At 47.5% G+C, this 22065-nt stretch overlaps 1 protein-coding gene across 1 annotated transcript in view; it reads right to left on the reverse strand.

The window, feature by feature from the left end:
* Positions 1 to 22065, reverse strand: part of LOC119386506 (tRNA-dihydrouridine(47) synthase [NAD(P)(+)]-like) — a 120754-nt gene that overhangs the window by 62278 nt on the left and 36411 nt on the right. Inside the window, exons 8-11 of the mRNA XM_037653774.2 lie at positions 20856 to 21038; positions 14442 to 14538; positions 11453 to 11531; positions 4655 to 4790 (exon numbers count right to left, since the gene is read on the reverse strand). Coding sequence (XP_037509702.1) covers positions 4655 to 4790; positions 11453 to 11531; positions 14442 to 14538; positions 20856 to 21038 — 495 coding nt within the window. The remainder of the gene's footprint in view (positions 1 to 4654; positions 4791 to 11452; positions 11532 to 14441; positions 14539 to 20855; positions 21039 to 22065) is intronic.

The following is a 22065-nucleotide window of genomic DNA, read 5'->3' on the forward strand; positions in this document are numbered from 1 at the left end:
GTATAGGGCACGTGCGCACGTATATTGAACACTCGTACGCCGACGCATTCGATATATCGAACGCTGTGCTGCGCCGTAGCCGTGATAATGACCGCAATTCGGTCGCGTTCCAAAAAAGTTACGGACCTTCTTTATGCGCGCATCGAAAATGTGACTGCGTCCATGCACTCAAGCATGCAATCCCCAAAAGCATAGCCTTTGAGATCCATTTCCGTCAGCGCCCCATGCAGCGGTGGCTACCGTATTTACCCGCATAATTTGCACCCTCGCATAATTTGCGCACCCCTAATATTTAGCCAGCTTTGCTAAAAAAAATCTTTACTCGCATATTTTGCGCTCCCCGCCCCGCTCGAGCCAGCTCGCTGGCGCGCGCGCACGGGTCGAACTTTGGACGGCCGCGCCGCCGCGCCCCGCGGCCCTCACCGAGCACGCGAGCGCAGTCATACACAATACAGGCTGCGAGTGCGAAGTCCCTTCTTCCGATTACTTCGTTCTATTCTCTGGAAACCGCCGAGACCGTACCAACCGTTAATCTGTTCACCGGTTGTCGGAACTGTTCGAGCATTCTCCCGCCGTGAGAATGCATGCACGCGACACGGCACGGACTACTTTCTGCATCGGAGGCGTGCGAGGGCCAGTCGCGCCAACATTTTCCCGCGCTGACCCTCTTCCTCTGCGTCCGCGCTGCGACGCAGCCTTCGTTGATTTCGGAAGTTTAGGTTTCGCGATCAGCCAGTTGCGTTTTCACTGTTCTCTTGCGCTGAGCTACAATAACTATTCGGCAAAATTCAAGCTCACTGTTATAGAATTTGCCTAAGGAAACGGGAACCGTGCCGCAGAAGAGTTCGCTTTTTAATACAAGACCGGGAAGGAGACCGTTCCGAGGACCGAAGCATGGAAAGTTTCCTGCCGTTGAAGAATACCTTTTCAAATATGTGCGAGAGCTTAGGCCCACCGGTATCGCCGTGCCGTGGCACCTCGTTACTCCCAGCATTGTCGCGAAGAGCTTCAAGAAGACGCCTCAACGCACTCGACGGAACCAAGGACGACGCGCTTTGGGAAAGCGGTGACAGCGGCCGCGGCGATGATTCTCAGTCGGACTTCTCAACCAGTGATTCTGACTAGACCGCGCAGGACCGAATCTGGCTGGTTAAAGTACGTGCTAATTCTGTTAAAAACCCTTCGTTTGCGCTATAATTTATTTTCTTCTTTAATGTATTATATCGCGCGTGTTAGGACTATATATTGTGCGTTATTTCAGATGTGCTCGCGAAATCTCCGCGTAATTTGCGCACCCCCTTTTCGGAGCTCCAAATTCGCGAAAAAAAGTGCGCAAATTATGCGAGTAAATACGGTATTTCAGATCTCGAAGGCCATGCCTTTGCGAACTGTACACCCCTGGTGTTTTTTTTTTTCGTCCTTTTTTTTACCAATGTTGCGTCTGCCTGCTGCGAAAGCCCAAGTGCCATTGCCATCGCCGAGAGCATGTTTCGACAGCATGTGCCACAGGTTGCTTTGTTGGTTGTGTGTAGCGTGCTGCGATAGTGTCCTCTCGCCGCTCCCACTTCCGACTTGTGCTTGCTTGCACGCGATCATGGTGTGCGCGGTATCTGTTGACTCTGGTCGCCATGGACGTGAAGAAGCGGAAGAACTTGGATTTGGTGACCAAAACCGGCATAATTCGGCGCATGGAGGCTGGAGAAAAAAAGTCGTCGGTCACACAAGCATTCGGCATTCCTCTGAGCACGCTGAGCACGATTCTGAGGAACAAAGCCGATGTAAAGGCGAAGGCTGCCCAGTCGTGCCGTTCTCAGGCTTGTCGTGTGCGTGTTCCCGCATACGACAATGTTGAGAAAGCACTGTATGCCTGGTTTTTGGAGACTCGGGCAAAAAACATTCCTAGTGACGACCTGATGCTGATGGAAAAAGAAAGTGGTTTGCTGCGGCCTTGGGGGTTGAAGGCATCACTGGTGGCACCGGCTGGCAGCAACGCTTCAAGACTCGCTACGGCATCGTTGGAAAGACCCTGTCCGGCGAAAGCGGCGTGACAAACAGCCAGGACACAGAGAAGTGGCTCTCCGAAGAGTGGCCGAACATTCGCGACAACTTTGCGCCGTCGGATATTTACAACGCCGACAAAACGGCGCTGTTCTGGCAGATGTTGCCGAACAAGACGTTGGACTTTGAAAGGGACCTTGTGTCATGGGAGAAAGATGATCAAAGTGCATGTCTCGATTTTGCTCGCGGCGAACATGGGTGTCTCCTGCAAGCTGCGGCCGTTTGTTAGCGGCAAGAGTAGTCGCCGCATTGCTTCAAGAACGCGAAGAGCCTCCTGGTCCGATACGCGTTTAACAAGAAAGCGTGGATGACGCGGGACCTTTTTTCCGAATGGATTCGCGCATGGGATGCCGAATTGAAGAAGTCGGATCGCAACATTTGTCTTCTGGTGGACAATTGTTCCGCGCACCACGTCGTCAGCCACTTGAAAAGGATAACTGTCAAGTTTTTGCCGCCCAATACCACGGCAAGGTTGCAGCCTCTCGACCAAGGCATCATCAAAGCTTTTAAGGTTGGATACAGGCGACGTCTGGTGCAACGGCTCCTGATAAACCTTCGGTTGGGGGTCGAACCGAAAATCGACCTCCTTGGAGCGATTCAGATGATGACTGGGGCATGGAATGATGTGAAAAAAACCACAGTCGTAAACTGCTTTTGTAAAGCTAGCTTTCTAGCATCACCTGATGACTTCGAAAGCGACATCACAGCAGACAACGACATGGGGTGCCTCGAGAATGACTTTCGCCAACTCTCAGCGTTTCCGGGTGCCATCGCCGATGGGGCCACTGCAAGCGATTTCGTCAGCGCTGATGACGATGTACAAGCAATTTCGGACCTCACCGATGCTGAAATCGTGGCCGACGTTGCTGGTGCCGATGAGGCAGACCTGAGCAGCGATGATGATGCTGACGACGCCTCGAAGCAGCCCTGCACCGCTGCAGAACTTGCATCGGCATTCAGCCTCATTCGCCGCTGTTGTGGTGCAATGGAAGGCGCAGGACTTGGCTATCTGGAGGGCCTCAGCAATGTTGAGGATGGCCCCATGAAAGTCATGGCTCAGAAAAAGAAGCAATCCAAGGTCACGGACTTTTTTCACGCCAAATAAAGTGCGGCTGTTTTCGTGTATTTTTTTTTATATTCTGCGCAAGTCGCCAAGCTCCTGCTTGGCACAGACCCTGGAAACCGCTCCGAGACTCGCCGCGTTACAAGGTAACTCTTAAATGGACATACTTAATGTTTCGAATTATCGATATATCGAACTATTTCGCGATTCCTTTCGAGTTCGACATATCCTGGATCGACTGTACTTGATGAATGCCTATGTGTTGTCCCTTTCGAGGCAATTTCAAGTTCAAGAATTTTAATTATACTGGTGCATGTGAGGAAATTTCTTTGAACATGTGGAGCCTAGTATCTTGTCTCTGCATTTGAGGAGCCACGTGAAAAGTGGCACGTGTGTTGCACTTGTAATAGGCAAGCACCAGAGTTGCAGTTAGACATGTCTGGAGTATGTCCGGTGATCTTTACAAAATTTGTCTAGGACCGTTGCTTTAGATTCTTTTGATCTTCATATAGCCTGGTGCCAGGGATGTTAAAATTCGTATATGTAGTTCGATGTGAGCTTTCAGTTTCAGTTTCAGTTCAGACACTATGTTTCAATTTAAAAAAATCAAAAGTAACGTAAAAGTAATGACACAATTGAATGTTCAAAATGTTTCGCGTTAAAGAAACTTGTAATGGGAACTTGTTTCTAATTTGTCAAATAATGAGGAGTGAGCTTTCGTTCATGTTTTAGAGGAACGTGTACAACGCTGACCAAAATGCGCATGCGCAGTACGCTAAACGACCGGGGGCATTTACCGTATGCATGCGATTTTTCAGATTTAGCGTTATCGTGTTTGCGTAGTTTACATAGTGCACATAAAACACGGCGGTGGCTTCGGACGCCTGCTTTGGAGTGAAGTTGGCGCTGCTATTGAAGGATTTACTTCACAACAAATAACTGTGTTAAATGGTTTCGCTTGCCTTCAGGCAGCTTTGACAACCGAGTACTACGGATAACTTAGTGGGATTTTGAGACCACTTCCCACTTCGAACGTTCCTAGGCCTAACAAGAAGATTGGTGTAAACAAATATAGAGCATATAAATTTTCACTTTTCGTGTGTGGTTCATATTTATTTACTTTTATTGTTACTAAAAAAGTAGTAATATTGCTACACGCGGGGATACAGACGAGCATTTTCAGTTCTTTTTTCTTTTCACTTTTCTTAATGCATTCATCCTCTGCTAGGTGATGCCGCAGTCACAGCTTGGGCACGTAAACACTAGCCCGCTTATCCCACTATACTAAAATGCGCTGTCCGCAACGAACATTTGCGGCATAGTAACGCTATTCCCTTACCCCCCGCTATCACACTAAACGCTAAACTAGAATGGTCTAATAGTACTGCCTTTATATAGCACAGGTTTTCAGGGTACAGATAGAACACCTGTCACTTGAAGTGAAAGGTCATGCTAGCTGGAAAAGCAACAGTAACAACAATACTAATCCACTGACGAAAAGTGAGCTTTTGTATGTGCGAAAGGACCCCGTACCTCGGTGTCCGAGCCCCAGTGATCGAGACCATAGGCAGTGTATCTGCGCAGGATGTCGAGGCGCTCTGAGGAGGAAATGTCCCAGTGCCTCTTCTCCTTGATTTCAGTGAAGATCCACGGCTTGATCAGGGCTCCCCTGTCACACAAACAAGGAAAAATGCATCAGACAGAACAGTTCTAGCAGAACGGCAGGCTCTACCTGGTGAGCTTTTTGGAACCCAAAGCAAGGTAGCATCTGGCGATGACCTCACTTAAAAAAACAGACGGTAAAAAATAGAGATACCAAAGTAAAGTGTGTCCTTCAAAAGAAGTACAGCTGAGAAAGCACTAATGGTTTTAAAAGCTATTTGAATAAAGAGAGTGGGAAAAAATAGGTTTTGCGTGAAATTTTGACACTTACCTAAGCTTTACGTAACATTGAAAGAAAACATGGCACCAACATAACCATGCCATGGTAGTGTGCGAGGAGAGTAAACCAGCAATAAGATGAAATACTGGCAGCTGCACACTGTCCATGATGTACACAGTTTCTGACATGATTTTTTTTGCTACTCTCTCGATAATTCAAACTCAAGAGAAATCCATGATTTTGCTTGAATTATCAGAAGTTCTCATAAATATTGAACCGGAACAACATACCAAGTTGTGTTGTAATGTTTATTGTTTCTTAAGGGGTATTCACACGAGGGAGCAATCTGCGGGGGACACGGGGGTATTGTGGATCACGTGACCGCAACGTCATGGATTAGTGAGTGGGTGCGACCCCCCCGCGCATCCTCGGAGGACACGGGGACCTTTTCCCTGACAGAACAAACGATCCCTCGGTGGTGAGAGATATAGCGAAATTTTGGGCTCTTGATTGCCCACATTGTTCCACTTGCTCCTGCAGAGAGCAGCAGTGGGTGTCCAGTCCGCAGCTGGTCGTCAGCAGCTCGTCAAACGGGTGGTACGAGCCATCGGAGTACTAGTCTGGTAACACTGGTCGCCCCCCTCCGTTCACCTCGTCTGCGTGAGTGGGGACATCTGTGGGGAATCCTCCTCGTGAGCTGATGTCACTAGGCTCCGCCTTTATCCCCCGAGGATTTGTCCTCTGTGTGAATACCGCACTTCAGGGCCACAAAAATGTCATACACAGCCAGGGGTGGTGCAAGTGAGCAATACGAGAGGGGGGGGGGGGCAGTTGCCCCTCCCCACAATTCTCCCCAGTTCCCCCTTTGGCCCCCTCCTCCCCAAGATCAAGCATATTCATAACACAACGGATAAGTTCCTTGCCTACCTGACCCCCTCAAAGGGACTTGCTTGTCGTTGCTGCCCCCCCCAGTAAAAACATCCTGGCGCATCCCCTAATAATAATATCTGGGGTTTAACGTGCCAAAACCACGATATGATTATGAGAGACGCCGTAGCGGATGGCTCCGGAAATTTTGACCACCTGGGGTTCTTTAACGTGCACCTAAATCTAAGTACGTGGGCCTCAAACATTTTTTCCTCCATCAAAAATGCAGCCGCCCCAGGCGCAGTCCCTGTACGCAGCTACGAATGATAGCAAGTAATGTTTTATGATGTCAGCGGTCATACTGGTACCTGTTATTACACAGTGCATGCACACATGTGTGTTCAAGGGACAAAATGTGCTGTGCCCCAAGACAATTGGCAGCTAGCCACTTCCCAATCTTGGTATGCTTTTCCGCATGGCACCAGTGTAATACGGTGAAAGTGACTTAAGAACCATTTGGCACGAAATAGGCCAACACAAGACTGTCTTGTTTTTATTTATTTATTTTTTTTTAAGTGAAGCTTGTAATGGGTTGCAGATTTCGGTGGCAGCGGTGGCGCTGTGCAAGCAAAACCCAGCGTGGGTGAGTGTACAGAAATGGGACCCTCAAAGGTGTGTTGGTCACACGTGTATCTTAATACATTTGTGACCGTAGCAGAGCTTGAAAGACAGCTTTGCCGCAATAACGGGGTGTGATGGGGCGAAGCATATTGAAAATCTAAGGACTACTTCCAATCGGACGTTGACTGTGTCTTAGCAAAGTTCGACCGTAACGGAGCTTGAAAGGCAGCCTTGCTGCAATACCGGGGTGTGATGGGGTGAAGCATATTGAAAATTTAGGGACCACTTCCAATCGGACGTTGATGATGATGATGATGACAAACTTTATTTATGTACAGGCAAAGCTCCTGTGGATTGCCCCGTAGGGGCCTTGCTGATGGTCGGGGCCCTTAGTCCAGGGCTCCGCTGGCTCTTGCCATCCGCGCTGCTCTCTGGACGAGCCTGATCTGGTCATCGAGGGCCGGGCTGGACAGCAGTGCCTCCCATTGCTCACATGAGGTGTTCATGTTGTGGTGTTCGAGGCTGTGTAGTGTGCACTCCCGTGTAATGTGGTACAGGGTTGGCGTGGCCCCGCACCATGGGCATTCATCCCTGCAAGATGTGGGGTGCATGCGGTGTAGTGTGTGTAGGTTTTTGTAGGTTCCGATTTGGAGTCTACGCCATGCAGTGGCCTCCTTCGTCGCAAGCTTTTGATGAGGTGGTGGATACCGTAGGCGTCGCCCTCTGTGGTAATTCAGTATCGTGGCATACTGGAGGTCAACTGGCTCCGGGTCCGCTGCAGTCGACGTAAGGAGTGCTCGGTTGTGTACGAAGCCTCGAGCTGCCCGGTCGGTGTGCAGGTTACCTGTGATGCCACAGTGGCCTGGTATCCATATGACGGTCTGTATATAGGAGTCGTCCTTGCCTTCCTTTGGTATTTGTGCAAGGACATGTGCCGCAGGTACACCAATTCTGCCCTGCAGGAAGTTCCTGCAGGGCCGCTGGGAGTCTGTGAGTATTGTCAACGGCTTGTTTGCATGCAGGCCTTCGCGGATGGCAAGTACGATGGCCAGCTCTTCGGCTTCTGTGATCTTGCAAGGGCAGACAGATGCTCCAGAGGTTATGTGGCCTCGGCGGTCGCATACCACTGCCACTGCTCCTTTAGTCGTCGTCCCATACATGGCGGCATCCGTAAAACGGGCTGTAGTTTGGAATCGATAGGTTTTCTGGAAGTATTGGGCCCTTGCTCTCCTTCTGCCGCTGTGTAGGTTGGGATCCATGTTGCGTGGAATAGGGGCAACGTGATAGCCCTCCCGGACATGACGAGGTATCTCGCAGGTTTCCTGGGCTCTCGTTGTCGAGGCTTGGAATCCTAGGGTTTTTAGGACCCGCTGGCCCATGCAAGTACGCTCAAGTCTCTGTTGTTGTGAGACGTGAAGGGCTTCAACAAGTTCGCTGAGGGCGTTATGAAGCCCCAGTGCCATCAATTTCTCAGTGGATGTACTCGTCGGCAGACGGAGAGCAGTCTTGAATGCCATTCTCAAGAGGGTGTCGGCCCGTCTGGTCTCAGATTGCGTGAGATTGTAATAAGGTAGGCTATATGTTGTTCGGCTTACCACCAGGCTTCGAACAAGTCGAAGGGTGTCTCCTTCCTTCATCCCTCTTTTCTTAGATGTCACCCAAGATATCATGCGTGATATAGCCTTGACGCTGGTTTGGAGGCGCATAAGGGTGTGGGTGGCTTGTTGGTTACTCTGCAGCCACATGCCCAGGATCCTGATCAATGGTTTCTCTGGTATGAAGTTTCCATTGAGGTATACCTCAAGTTTTTGTGATGGGTCTGTGGAGGCTGCGTGGTTACATCTGCTTCGCCATACACGTAAGATTTCAGATTTCTCTGGGGAGCACTGTAGACCCCACTGGCTGACATATTCTTGGACGATGTGAGCTGCAGTTTGCAGGCGCTCTTCCTTTTCAGCAAGTGATGCTTTTGTAGTCCAGAGTGTCATGTCGTCTGCATAGAAGGCGTGTCGGAGCCCTTCTACCTCCTGCAGTTTTCTGGCAAGGCCGACCATGGCTACGTTGAAGAGCGTAGGTGATATTACTGCTCCTTGCGGCGTGCCCTTGTTGGGAGGTTGGTATGCAGGAGTCTGGAGCTCTCCGATCTTCAACTCCGCTGTGCTTTGGCTTAAGAAGCTCTGAATGTACTTGTTTGTTCTTTCACCACAGTTGGTGTTTGCGAGACCCTCCAGTATTCCTTGGTGGCTGATGTCGTCGAAAGCCCCTTTAATGTCGATGGCTAAGAGGACGTGTTCACCGTTGCGGGGAACGTTGCTGAGACCCTCTTCCTTGAGTTGTAGTACAGTCGACGACCGATAATTCGGACTCCACAGGGAATGTAAATAAGTCCGAATTATCGAATGTCCGAAAAAAACGAATGCGTCAGAAAACAAAATACTTTTATTGACACTTCAGGGTCACGGTGGCCGAAAAAAGTTGTCAATGCGTTGCTGCCCGCACTTCCGCTTACGTGCAACTAAGTCCGCCTGTATCTCCGCCAGTGTGATGTGATCGCTGTACGATGGCGAGCTGGTTTCGTTCGTGAAGGCAACGCGTCTGTGCGGCGCACTTAGCGGTCGCACAAAGAGGCAGCATGAATGGTGGCGCGGCGCGTTTGGGCTCTCGCCTATTAAATGCGTGCACTACGCATGCAACTGCACCAGGCCACATGCACTATCGAGCAGTTGACTGAAGATGCTTATCATAAGGCTTGTCAGCGATTGAGCCGTACTGGCACGTTTGCCACCTGCCACCATCACGCCTCCGTGCATTTCCACTGCTTATCCGTAAGACATCGCCGCACGGCGCCGCGATAGCGGCCCCTTTGAATTTCCGGTCCACTTCACCCCATAACACGTCGGCATCGCGACAAAGCTGACTTTCGGACTCTGCTACTGTCGCAAACAGGTCGACTCACGAAAGCGCTGGTTCCAACCTACGAGATGATAGACGCGGCAGAGGTGGGGGCTTAAATTATTGCCTTTTGCACCTGCAATTTGGGCAGAAAGTCCGAAAAATCGGACGCCGAAGAGTTTTAGCGTCTGAAATTTCCGACGTTCTTGACCATTGACATCTATGGGGCTGCCGCGAAAGCGTCTGAATTTTCGAGCATGTCCGGAAAATCGGCAGCTGACTGTATCTGCCGCGTTTCATTGTCGTCGGCGCGGCCTTCGGCGTTGGCTGTGAGGGCACCGTTGGCGCCATTTAAAGGGGTCATGAACCACTTTTCCAAGTAATGATCTAATGACCTCAGTATCGGAGTGTACTGCCTCCTGAATCAATTGCCGCAAAAATTTCTCGAATCCGTCAAGAATGAGCGGAGTTACGGGGGTTTGGCGCACGCTCCCAGCGCTTTCTCTCTTTTCTCGTGCCGACGAGCGCACTGGAAGCTAGACAGGGAGGATGGCATGGGGGAAAGAAGTTACGTCCGCGCGCGTCATGAAACGCGATCGCTCTCCCGCTGTGATTCGCTTGCGCGAGTGCGGCTACCGTGTACTGAGGAGTGCGGCGCCGGCAAGTGGCGGCACCCCACGGCAAGAAGCGCATCTGATCCGAACGCCGCTCTCGATTTACGTCGGCTATCGGCCAATAAGCATGCTATGTCTCTTGCGACGTAAACTGACAGATCCGCGACGTAAACGGACAGACGCCCCGCCCACCGACGAGAGTGAGAACCGGCCTCTGTTTGAAAAGAGGGTGCCTGGGGAAACGGCAACTTCGCGCTCCGCTTGTGGCCATTACGCGGCGCGCACGACTGTAATATTTGGCAGAGCAGTTCATAGCCGTGTCAGCTTTCCGCAGGATGTGTTTTTTCAACCAGCCCAAGGGGTGCTTCATGACCCCTTTAACTCAGATCTTTTGAGACAGCAGAGCGTAAAATAAAGCAAGTCTCAAGATAAAAATGAACGCGCGCGCAGAATGCTTTACCGCAGATGCATTTGCAGCGCGGGGATACAGGAACCGGAATGTAGGATGTTCGCGATGTCGATAGGGTTTCCCACAGTTGACCAGTGCCTCCAAGATCGGCATTTCAAATCACAAATCTGAGGCATAAAGTAGCGATCTAAATAGAGCCTCATAGATCACCAATTAGCTTTCGTTTTGATCTCTGAGGCCATACTTTGTATGGTACGGGTGCCGGAGGAGATAATGGCTGGCGATTCGGCGTGCGCGACAGTCTCGGACAGGGTCCGGATTATCGAATGTAGACCTGGCAGCTGTCCGAAATATTGGTCGTCTTTACACATTACTTCTATGGGATCATCAGCGGTGCCGCGCGACTGTCCGAATTCCGAGCATGTCCGAATTATCGGTGTCCGATTTATCGGTCGGCGACTGTAGTACGTCCTGCGACGACAGGCCAGCACGGAAACCGAACATGGTGTCGGGCAGGTGCTTATTATCTTCCAAGTGCTTCTGCAGTCTTGTGTTTATGATTCTTTCGTACACCTTGCCGAGGCAGGATGTCAGCGAGATGGGTCTGAGGTTTTCGATTGCCAACTTCTTGCCTGGTTTGGGGATCATCATTATTCTTGCGTGTTTCCACATCGCTGGCACCGTGCCTTGTTCCCAGTGTTGGTTGATGAAGGCGGTGAGTGCAGAGATAGACTTGTCGCTGAGATGTCTCTTGGCAAAGTTCAACTGTAACGGAGCTTGAAAGGCAGCTTTGCCGCAATACGAGAGTGTAATGAGGTGAAGCATATTGAACATCTGAAGGGGTCACTTTCAATTGGACGTTTATTGTATTTGTTTTTGGGAAGTTCGAATAGTTCGAATAGTAAAATTCTAGTGCGAATCGAATCGAATAGCAAACACTATTCGAAAAATAATCGAAATTTCGAATATTCGCACACCCCTATTAAAAAGGAAAGAGATGGTGGTCTTTCTGAAGGCTACTCCAGTCCAAGATGGGCAAAACTCACCTGGCAATCATCAGCCCACTGACAGACGTCTCGGAAAGCCGTTTCTCAGCGTCCTCCCAGCTCAGCACGTCCCCGCTGCCTGCATCCAGATACGTTTTGTGTGTACTACTTTTCGAGAAAAAAATGTTTTCCTTCTGGTCTGTTCACACATCCAGTTAAGGAAGGCCTTTCTACCTATGATTAGAAACACCCATAGTATAACACGCTTGAATGGCCAGGAACATCTTAAGGCTGTGCAGTTGCACAAGAATGAATTCGTAAAGAAAACTATATGACCCTTCGCTTTCAAGAAGTAATCAAGTGCGGTGACCAACTGCAAAAGAGCACTTGCACTTCTGGTAAATACTGGCATACAAGCATGTCGTTATGTGTCTAAGTTACTTAGTGCCTTAACACCATGTTAGGTTTTTCACAGATACTGACTTTAACGAGAGCTTCTGAAAATACACTCCTGCAGCCTGCATGAACAGGCAAAGGTAAAGAGAAGACTTTGCAAGGTCCGTGAAGATCCAATAAGACAGCCATACTGCTGCTTCTTTTATGCTGTGGGAATGCCACCAGAGGGACGCTGTGGAAGAGCAAAGAGGCGAGGTATTGCACGAGTGGTACAAGGTGCACGTGCTGTGGTCGACACTGGGCTGGATGCTGCCCTGGCAAAACTGCAGACGTGCTTGTCTCCCACAATGTTAAAATGCAAATGCAATGAACTCTTCTGTTCAGAGTGATAGAATTTCTTTAATTGGAGAAGGCCCCTTATGTTTTCATAATGGCTGTGCTGATTGCATTACGTCACTACTTAGCTATCAACTGCTGGATAGATCTTGCCCGTTTGCTACGAGTGTGACTTTGACCAAAGGACAGCCACATGAAATGCTCTCTTGCAAGTAGTGGCTCTGTGCGGCCACTTGTGGGTGTCAAATTTTCTGCAGTTCCCCAGTGGCTCCTGTGATGACAAGATATTTGAAAAACATTCAGGTCCCTTACAAATCTGTTGAAAATATAGCTGTGCTAATAGCAAAATCTCGGGTGCGAAGCGAATTCGAATATTGAAGTGTGAGTGCGAATCGAACATTTTTCAAATATTTCTCGAATATTCCTAGAATATTTTTCGAATACTTCGAAGCGAATTTGCAGAAAAAGTTAGAGAGGATTCTCATGAGAGAGGATTCCTATTCTTATGAGATAGCAACATGAAAGTGTTTCTTTTCACTAGGTTGATGAAGCACTGGCGGGGTGGTGTTTCATAGTTGTCTTATCAAGAATGAGGCAATGTAGAGGCCGAATTGTATTTATGTACATGATTTGATGCAACCAAAGTGTTGCCGACAACACTTTACACGTGATAGGCAAAGATGCCATTTCCTCAGCCTCTCCTCCTCTTTCAACTTCTGTGGAAGCCCAACTGATGTGGCGGAGAAGGGTGTGCTCCCTTCAAGTCCGGAGTTCCAAATCTGCCTCGTAGACGTCGATATACAAGAACATCTGAAATTTTGGATGCTAAAAAGCTTCGGCTTCCGATTTTTCGGACTTCCTGCCCAAACTTCAGGTCCAAATCAGCATTAATTGAGCCCCCACCTCTGCCACATCTTTCATCTCCATGTTGGAACCAGCGTTTTCTTGAGTTAGTACATTTGCGACCGTAGCAGAGCTTGAAAGGCAGCTTTGCCGCAATGCCGGGGTGTGATGAGGTGAAGCACATTGAAAATCTAGGGACCACTTCAAATCGAACGTTGACTGTGTCTTGGCAAAGTTCGACCGTAACGGAGCTTGAAAGGCAGCTTTGCCGCAATACCGGGGTGCGATGAGGTGAGGCATATCGAAAATCTAGGGACAACTTCCAATCGGACGTTGACTGTGTTTTGGCAAAGTTCGACCGTAACGGAGCTTGAAAAGCAGCTTTTCCGCCATACCGGGGTGTGATGAGGTGAAGCACATTAAAAATCTAGGGACCACTTCCAATCTGACGTTGACGGTGTCTTGGCAAAGTTCGACCGTAATGGAGCTTGAAAGGCATCTTTGCCGCAATACGAGAGTGTAATGAGGTGAAGCATATTAAAAATCTAAAGTGGTCACTTTCAATCGGATGTTGACTGTATTTGTTTTTGGGAAGTTCGAATAGTTCGAATAGTAAAATTTCAGTGCGAATCGAATCGAATAGCAAACACTATTCGAAAAATATTCGAAATTTCGAATATTCGCACACCCCTAGTTGAAAAGATAGTGTTATACATGAATTAACAGCTCAGGAATACGCACGAAGCATTACTAAACAGCAGTGACTGAACACTTCACACGCCCATGGAGAGCTTTCAGTCTTTATGTCTTGACTTGTTGCTGAACAAGTTATAAAATGGCAGCTTTGAATATAGTATGATCAGGGTTTCTGGCCATGGAGATGGGGAGGTGATTCAATCCAGATAATGTCTTTAACTAATTGACGTACCTAATGGTCTGGCAGAATGACACTTGAACTTTGCAGCTATGGTCAATGCAAGTATGAAAGGCAGAGGGAACCTCGGGATTTGAAACGAACATCTTAAGAAACGCATATAAACAGGCCTGCTTCAGCCCTTCAGAAATGCTAGGGAGGGTAGAGAAGTTTTCATTCCAGAGATGCTGGTGGCATGACAATAGCAACAACGTAACATGTTGCAAATGCTACATTAGTGCAATGACAAAACGACATGGAAAAGCAGGCAGGGCTATATTACTATCCTGTACAACACTCATGCTGTCCTGTCATCTGCACGTTGCGTATTATTGATGCGGTAGTGTAATACATATGTGTTGAGATTATGCTTTATATGCCATCATAGTGCCAAGTGCAATGAAGAATGAAATCTATCTCCCTCCGTTGCTTTGTCCTGCATCCCAATGTTAGGGCTGCGCTGGAGGCAGGAGAATTGCTGTTAAGGGTGTTCATTCCCTCTATGTGCGAACATTTGGCGAGTGCATGGACGGCCGAGCTGACATGGCTGCAGATGCTCACCGAACACTGGGATGGGGCTGGCTGCCTGTGCGCAACGGTCCAGGTAAGCCCAGTCGGCCGACTTGGTGTAGCGCTGCTCACGGGAACGTGGGTGCACCTGCGCACACAACAGCACGAGCATTACGAGGCAACGGTACAAGTGGAATTGGGATGTTTGACAGATATGACATTGTGCATAATCTCTTTAGTGATCACTGTAAGCAGAAAGCCCATTGCACAAGTGAAGAGACAAAGCTTCAGCTGGACAACCAATGTGCCCGCACGCACAGTAAACCCTTGCAGCTGCAAGACAGTGCAGGCACCTGGTGTGCAGCAAAGTACAGAGATGACTGATGGTGGCGACCACTGGTGGCCGATGACGAGTGTCGGGTGCAAAGACATGGCTGAGGTCAGGTTGCATATGCCGCAACAGCAGCACATTGAATTGCGCAAACTCCAGACAGCACATTTACATGTTAACATGTAGTAGTACATCTTTTTTATTTATGCCGTACTGCCGGCCTTCTTCAGGCCCACAAAGGGAGGGCAATATGCAATGAAGTTACTATAAGAAATTAGCGCAACAAAATAAACTGTATTGGGGACAGAAAATTATCAAGGTTAACCCCAAGCCAGTGCACTGCAGAAGGACATACGTCAGCACATTGTTGAAGCTTTCAGTGTTGCTTCTGAAAGGAAATACCAGAGGAGTTTCTCAAGGGCCAGTTTACCATTCAGCAGGATCTTGCAGCTAAATGTACAGGTTACAAATAATGAGGAACTAATATGTGGCCTTCCGAACACAAATATAGAAAAGTTCCCTGTCTGTCCACATGATGCAGAACATACAATTCAGGAGCACATTTCTCTTATGTCTATCAAACAGCCTGTGGAATTCCTAACAAATAAAGCTCACAGATCTCAAAGATAGAAATAGGCAGCGACACTTAATCATTCACGGCACTCCAGATATCTCAGATGAAATTGAATCAGCCCTAAACAGAAAAGGTTGTCATCTTAACAGAAAAATTAAAAGTGAGTGACAATAGCATGGGGCAGATTCACAGACTAGGAAAGCCAGGTAAAGTGGCCAGTGATAGTGCACCTGCAGGACTAAAACAAAGAAAAAACAATAGTATTTAGAAATGTTCAGCATTTAAATGGCTATCCATTCAAAAAGTTTGGCATAATTAGCGCAGCTATCGCATCACTGACACTGTTTTAAATTATTTTTTAGCTTACCTCACTTCTGTGTTTTCCTAGCTAACAGCCATGAGACCGAATGTCCCCTACCCTCTTCCCCTTGAAGTCCACTGAAAGATCATTGGATGAACGGGGTTCTGCTGTATTGAAGTGTGTGATATCGATGTTTAATTTCATACGTTGGCTAAGACGGTTTAAACTGTTCCGTTGGTTATTTCTTGCTTCAGTCCCAACCTCCTTTCGAGCAAATAAAGGGCAAAACTTAAAATAAGAAATTCGGCAGTTTCTCCTGAATCACACTGTATAAAAGGCTCCGAAATTACAATGTCACACCCTGAACAGTGTTCTACTCATCATCATCATCAGCTTGACTACACCCCCTGTGGAGAAATGGCCTCTTCCATGTTTTTTTCAATTAACCCAGTTCTGTGCTCGCTGCGGCCCCGTTATCCCCACAAATGTCTTGATCTAATTTGCCCACCTCACTTTCTGCCTGCCCCTCAAGCGCTTGCCTTCTCTTGGAATCCAGTCAGTTACTCTTAATGACCAGAGGTTATCTTGTGTTACTGCTGCATGCCCTGCCTGTGCACATTTATTCTTGACTTCAACAAGATGTCCTTAACACCCGTCCGTTCCCTGACCCACACTGCTCTCTTCTTGTCCATTAAGGTCACACCTATCGTTTTCCTTTCCATGGCTCGCTGCATCGTCCTCAATTTAGGTTAAACCCATTCCTTAAACTTACCGATTTCTGCACTGTAGGTAAGTACCGGCAAGATACAGCTGTTATATACCGTCCTCTTGAGAGGTAGTGGTAAACTACAATTCGTGATCTCGGAATGCCTGCCAAATGTGCTCCGCCCCATTCTTATTCGTCTTTTACTTTAGTCTCATGGTTAGGATCTTTGCTCACTACCTGCCCTAAGTAGATGTATTGCTTTACCCCTTCCAGTGCCTATCATAAAGCATTGCTCCGAGACTGGTGAAGATTACTCAAGTTTCCTGCATATTAATTTTCAGACCTACCGTTCTGCTTTCCCTGTCCAATTCAGTAATCTTGATTTGCAGTTTGTTCCCTGAGTTACTCAGCAAGAGAATGTCATCAGTGGATTGCACGTTACTAAGGTATTCCATTAAGGTAGTTTTCAAAATACAAGATATTTCATGTGGCTTTAGGGGAGGAAGATTTTTTTTTAAAAGAGAGAGTTACAAAGTAAATCAGCATGTATCACAATAACCTGTAATCAGAACTGAGTGCAATGCAACAAAAATGGATGTTCTAAGCCCTTTAGAACAAACGTTACAGGATGTTGAACATTCACGAAGGATGTCCCAGCTTGAAATTCACACTCGTGAATGTTTAACATTTTGTAACTTTTGTTCTAATGGGCTTAAAACATCCATTCATTTTTGTTGCACTGCGCTCAGTTCTGATTACAGGTTATTGTGATATGCAGATTTACTTTGTAACTCTCTCTGTTAAAAAACATCCTCGTCCCCAAAAGGCACATGAAATATCTTGTATTTTAAAGACTACCGGTTATACTAGAAAAAATAATTGCATATTTGAAATCTGCACACAAATATACATAAACTCGCCAAGTATCATGAAAACCAATCAAGAAATGAGAAAAAAATTTTAAGAGCAGTGTCCCCCCCCCTTAACTCGTATCCCTAACTCTTCCCAGTCTAGGGCCCTGAAAACCTCCTATAAGCATGTGCTGAATAGCATTGGGGAGATCGTGTCTCCCTGCCTTACACCGTTCTTTATTGGAATTTTATTGCCTACTTTACGGAGGACTATGGTGGTTGTGAACATAAAGTTTCCTAAAATTAACTAGAGGGGACTCTGGTGCTGCAATTGTTCAGCCACCATGGGATTGATGGGTAGTACACGCATTTGCCTAATCTTCGTGCTTACGGCTTCGAACGCACTTGTGGCTTTGTTTATTGCTGTGTTTTGGCGTTTGTCTCGGATAAAAGAATGCACCGTTGTGAACTTCGTGACCAGATCTGAATTGGTGAGCCTAAAAAAAGTTAAAGTGGTGAAGTGGAACTGCTGACTTTTGCTGAACTTCGTTTTGCGACAAAGCGGATGCAGGCGTCCAAATTCGACAGTCAGCTCTCTGTATCAATGTGAGTGAGAGACTCCTGTACAGCAAGCTCTGTGTGAAGTGGTACCGGCCATCACAAAATGCAGCGAACGGGCCCGGCCTCAACATATGTCCAACGCCACCATGATGAAGCAGAAAATTCTCCCATCAGAATAGTCACAGAGGATGAGACATGGGCTCATTTTGAAACTGAAGAAACGAAAATGCAATCCAAATAGTCGATGCATCCTTATTCTATGAGAGTAAAGAAGTTCAAGCGAACCTACTCCAGCAAGAAGTGTATGGCTACTGTGTTCTAGAACAGAAATGGTGTTCTGTTGGTAGAATTCAAGGAACCTGGCACGACCATCACTGCAGCCTCGTATAGCGTGACCCCTGAATGTCTAAGGAGGGCAGTTCAGAACAAGCAAAGAGGAATGTTGTCATCAGGCGTGGTCAGTCCTTCTCCATGACAATGCGCGGCCACACAGTGCAGCTGCAACAAAGACCCTGTAGTGTTTTTCAAAGATCCTGGGAAGTGTTTGGTCACCCACTATACAGCCTGGACTTGGCTGCCTCTGATTACCATCTCTTTGCTTGCATGAATTGCTGGCCAGGAGGACAGGAGTTTGACTCGGACGGCAAGCTGCAGACCAGTGTACAGAACTGCTTGAAAGCACAAGGAGGGTGTAGAAAAGTTGGTGCCACGGTACACCAAATGTCTCAATCGAAACGGCAACTATGTAGAGGAGTAGCTGATATGTGTGCCTAAACGTTCCAAATAAAGCAGTTTTAATTTTAAAAAAAGAAGAAAAAGCTCTCATATACACGGTTCGTCTACATCCTGATTCCGTAATACCTGCATGACTGCATTGATTTCGACCGAATCAAATGCCTTCTCATAATCTATGAAGGCTAGATGTAGGGGTTGCTTACATTCTGCACATTTCTCTATCCCCTGACTGATAGTGTGAATGTGCTCTATTGTCGAGTAACCTGTAGGAAATCCTGCTTGGTCCTTTGGTTGACTGGATTCTAAAGTGGTCTTAATTAATTCTATTAGCTATTATCTTTGTAAATATAACTTGTAGACAACGGACCATAAGCTGCTGGGCCTGTAATTTTTCAAGTCCTTGATGTCCCCTTTCCTATGAATTAAGAGGATGTTAGCATTCGTCCAAGATTTTGGTACCCTCACCGTCAAGAGACATTTCGTGTACAGGGTGGCCAGTTTTTCTTACACAATCTGTCCACCGTCTTTCAACAGGTCTGATGTTACCTGACCAGCGGCTTTGCCCGTTTGCATTCCCTCCAAGGCTTTTTTTACTTCCCCTGTCATTACTAGTGGGTAGGATTCAGCTGGGCTACTACTGCTTCTTGCATTATCGTCCTAGTTATCTCGGCTGCTGTACAGATCCCTGTAGAACTCCTCAGCTACTTTAGCTATTCCATCCCTATCGGTAGTGACGTTGTCTTCTTTGTCCTTTAGTGCATACAACTGGTTTTTGCCAGTGTCCAGTTTTCTGTTCACTGCTTTGAGGCTGCACCCATTCTGTAGAGCATGTTCAATTCTCTCCATATTATACCTTTTTATATTGGCTACCTTATGGTAGCCAATTCATCAGAATACATCAAAAGCTCCCAAATTTCTTCGTTTGTCAAATATCGCGTGCATGTGGCACGCTGACTTGTCAAGGCTGCGCTGCTGTAAAAGCATGCACCCCATCTGTTATCATAAATTTTAATACAAGTTGTACTTGTTTATATGTCCACTCCAGAGATGGCAGGGCATGCCTGAATCATGTTTTTTTTACAAAAGCTGTCTCGCGAGTGGCAGGGAGTGATCTGGGGAGGCAAAACGAGCATACTCGGGATTGGCAGTGAAAGGGTTAATTACAATAACTGCCACCCCCTCATTGATGTTGTAGTATTTCTCTCTCTATGTTGCCATCTATATTCGTATGGATCAGGAACCCCACCACCAGTTCTCTTCTGTGAACTAAAGCCATGACAGTTTAGGACATGCCCGTTCTTTAGCAGTGTATGGGCTTCATCTGTCCTCCAAGCTTCACTGAGCCCTATTACATCACGTTTAACACCCTCTAGTTCCTTGAACAGCACTGCTAGACTTGCCTCACTAGATAACATTCTAGCGCTAAACGTTGCCAGATTCAGATTCCAATGGCAGCCTGTCTGGATCCAAGGATGCCTGCAGGGATGGCGTAGAGCTAGAACATCAACCTTGCATGCAAGAGGGTCGCGGTTCAACTCCCGGTGCCAAGCAATTCCCCACCGGATTCAAACAAAAAACTAAAAAAAGAAAGAAACACACACGATGGAATTGCATAAAGAGGCCCAGGGTGCGGCCTCATACCGGTGACCACAGCCAGTACTCCTTCACCAGACAAGGTCTGGCCACCCTGATGCAGTACTTGGCTACCACCTCTCACATGAATACACCAATTAACCTTAGGCCCTCATTCTTCAACGGCTGAGTAGCAAACTGTCCATGGCGGCGCTTAGACCTGTGACACAGCGGAGCATGCTAAGGATCTCTGGAATCTAACAGTACAGGGTCACAATATGCTGGCACAACACAGCAAGTGAGGCTAGTGTTGCAGTACACATGGAACAGTGCCTTGGCGGCTACCAGGCATTTCACAATGTTAACATGATGAGGAGTGCTTCTAGCAGCATTGCAGTAGTTGTGAGTGCACAAGATGAGATTGAAATTGGCATTTATAGCTTGAAGTTTACCGTTTGTTTCACTGAGAACACTGTACGTACACACAGTTCAATATCAGGAATGTTAGCGTTAGTGTGCAGAACGCTTATGTCCACAGAGGAAGGAGGAAAGCTGGCCTGGTTGCACAGCAGGGTCAGCTGAATGAAGCACAGTGGTGCATACACTTGGCCTCATTGTTTCAGCCGACAAATGCATTATACACATCTCTTGACACATGTATAATGCAGTTGTCTGTTGAAACAACGAGGCTTGTGTCTATCTCTCCATGCCTAGGCTGCTGCATGCATACCCCGAACACTGTGACAGCACGGCAGCGGCAGTGCAAATGTGCTCTGAATGTCAGCATAGCTGCCTTTGAAAACAATTTCAAAAGTGAAGAAGAAAATTACTCACTGTGATGAGTGCCGGCTTGCGAGGAGCCTCAACGAGCTGGGCAATCACTTGGTGAGCAATGGGGCGGCCTTCGTGCATGCCTGCACGCATCTTCACCGTCAAGGGAATGTCCAGCACACCCACCATGCCGTAGACAATCTCGGCAAGCTTCTTGGCACGACCCATGAGCCCCGATCCTGCACCCTGCAAGGACACACCAATCTGAACCAATCCTGAAACGCCAACAATGTTGGCACCCATCGTGGGTGAAATTTTACTGGTCTGTTCATACACACATACCTAAAGCAGACCTAGTAAGTATGGCATAAGATATCCCTTCACAAAAACTCTGTAGTGAGGAAGCAACTTCTGTGCTTTACTATACAAAAAAAAAAATCCTCAATGAATACAATACACCTTAGCGTGAAATTTGAGTGCAGCTGCTTTTAAGTTACGGTATACTGAAGTGAGGCCTTTTTTCCTTTCTTTTTTTTTTGTCGCCTGCTGTCGTCAGGAACTCTTCTTCCTCTCTTTCATTCTTTTACATCCGCTTTTCCCTTCCCAAGTAGAGGGTAGTGTTGGACCTCTAAGCCTTCCAACTGCGGCGCGGTTAACATCGAGCCAAAAACACGTCTTGCAAGATGAACCGCTTTAATGGAACAGAAAAAAAAGAAAAGAAGAGGGCGAGCCAGCGCTGCCACGTGAGCACGCGTCAGCTCGTGAGGAGCATCCATAATGATGATGTTTGGTCTTCTGTAGACGAATGACGAAGAAAAGGAAGTCACAACAGTCTCCCGCGCCGACAGATGACGTTAGTTGGCTTCCAACGGGTAAAGTAGCTGTACGGGCCGCTTCACAACAGAGCCGTCGGGCAAGCACAAAGAGCAGGTCCTGACAATGCTGTCGCGTCCGCTGATCAGTTCCTCTATGCGGGCCAAACTCCACAGTTGCCTTGGAAGCTGTTTATCCCCGAGTAGAACTACGTTGCCTTTCTTCAAAGAGTCATTTCTTTTGGCTTGGTTGGATGTAAAGTTCCTGAGTTAATTAAGGTACTCTTTATACCAACGAGACCAAAATGCTTGCAAATCATTTTCTCGCTTGCTCCAAAGTTTCTTCAGTGCATCGTTGGTAGACTCGGTGTTGATTTTCAGTTCATAATGTGGTAGCGTTGTCAGTCTCCTTCCAACGAGAAAATCTGCTGCAGATAGAGGGTACGGTTCATCCACGTCGT

This window comes from Rhipicephalus sanguineus, chromosome 3 (assembly GCF_013339695.2).
Source record: "Rhipicephalus sanguineus isolate Rsan-2018 chromosome 3, BIME_Rsan_1.4, whole genome shotgun sequence".
Lineage (NCBI taxonomy): Eukaryota > Metazoa > Arthropoda > Arachnida > Ixodida > Ixodidae > Rhipicephalus > Rhipicephalus sanguineus.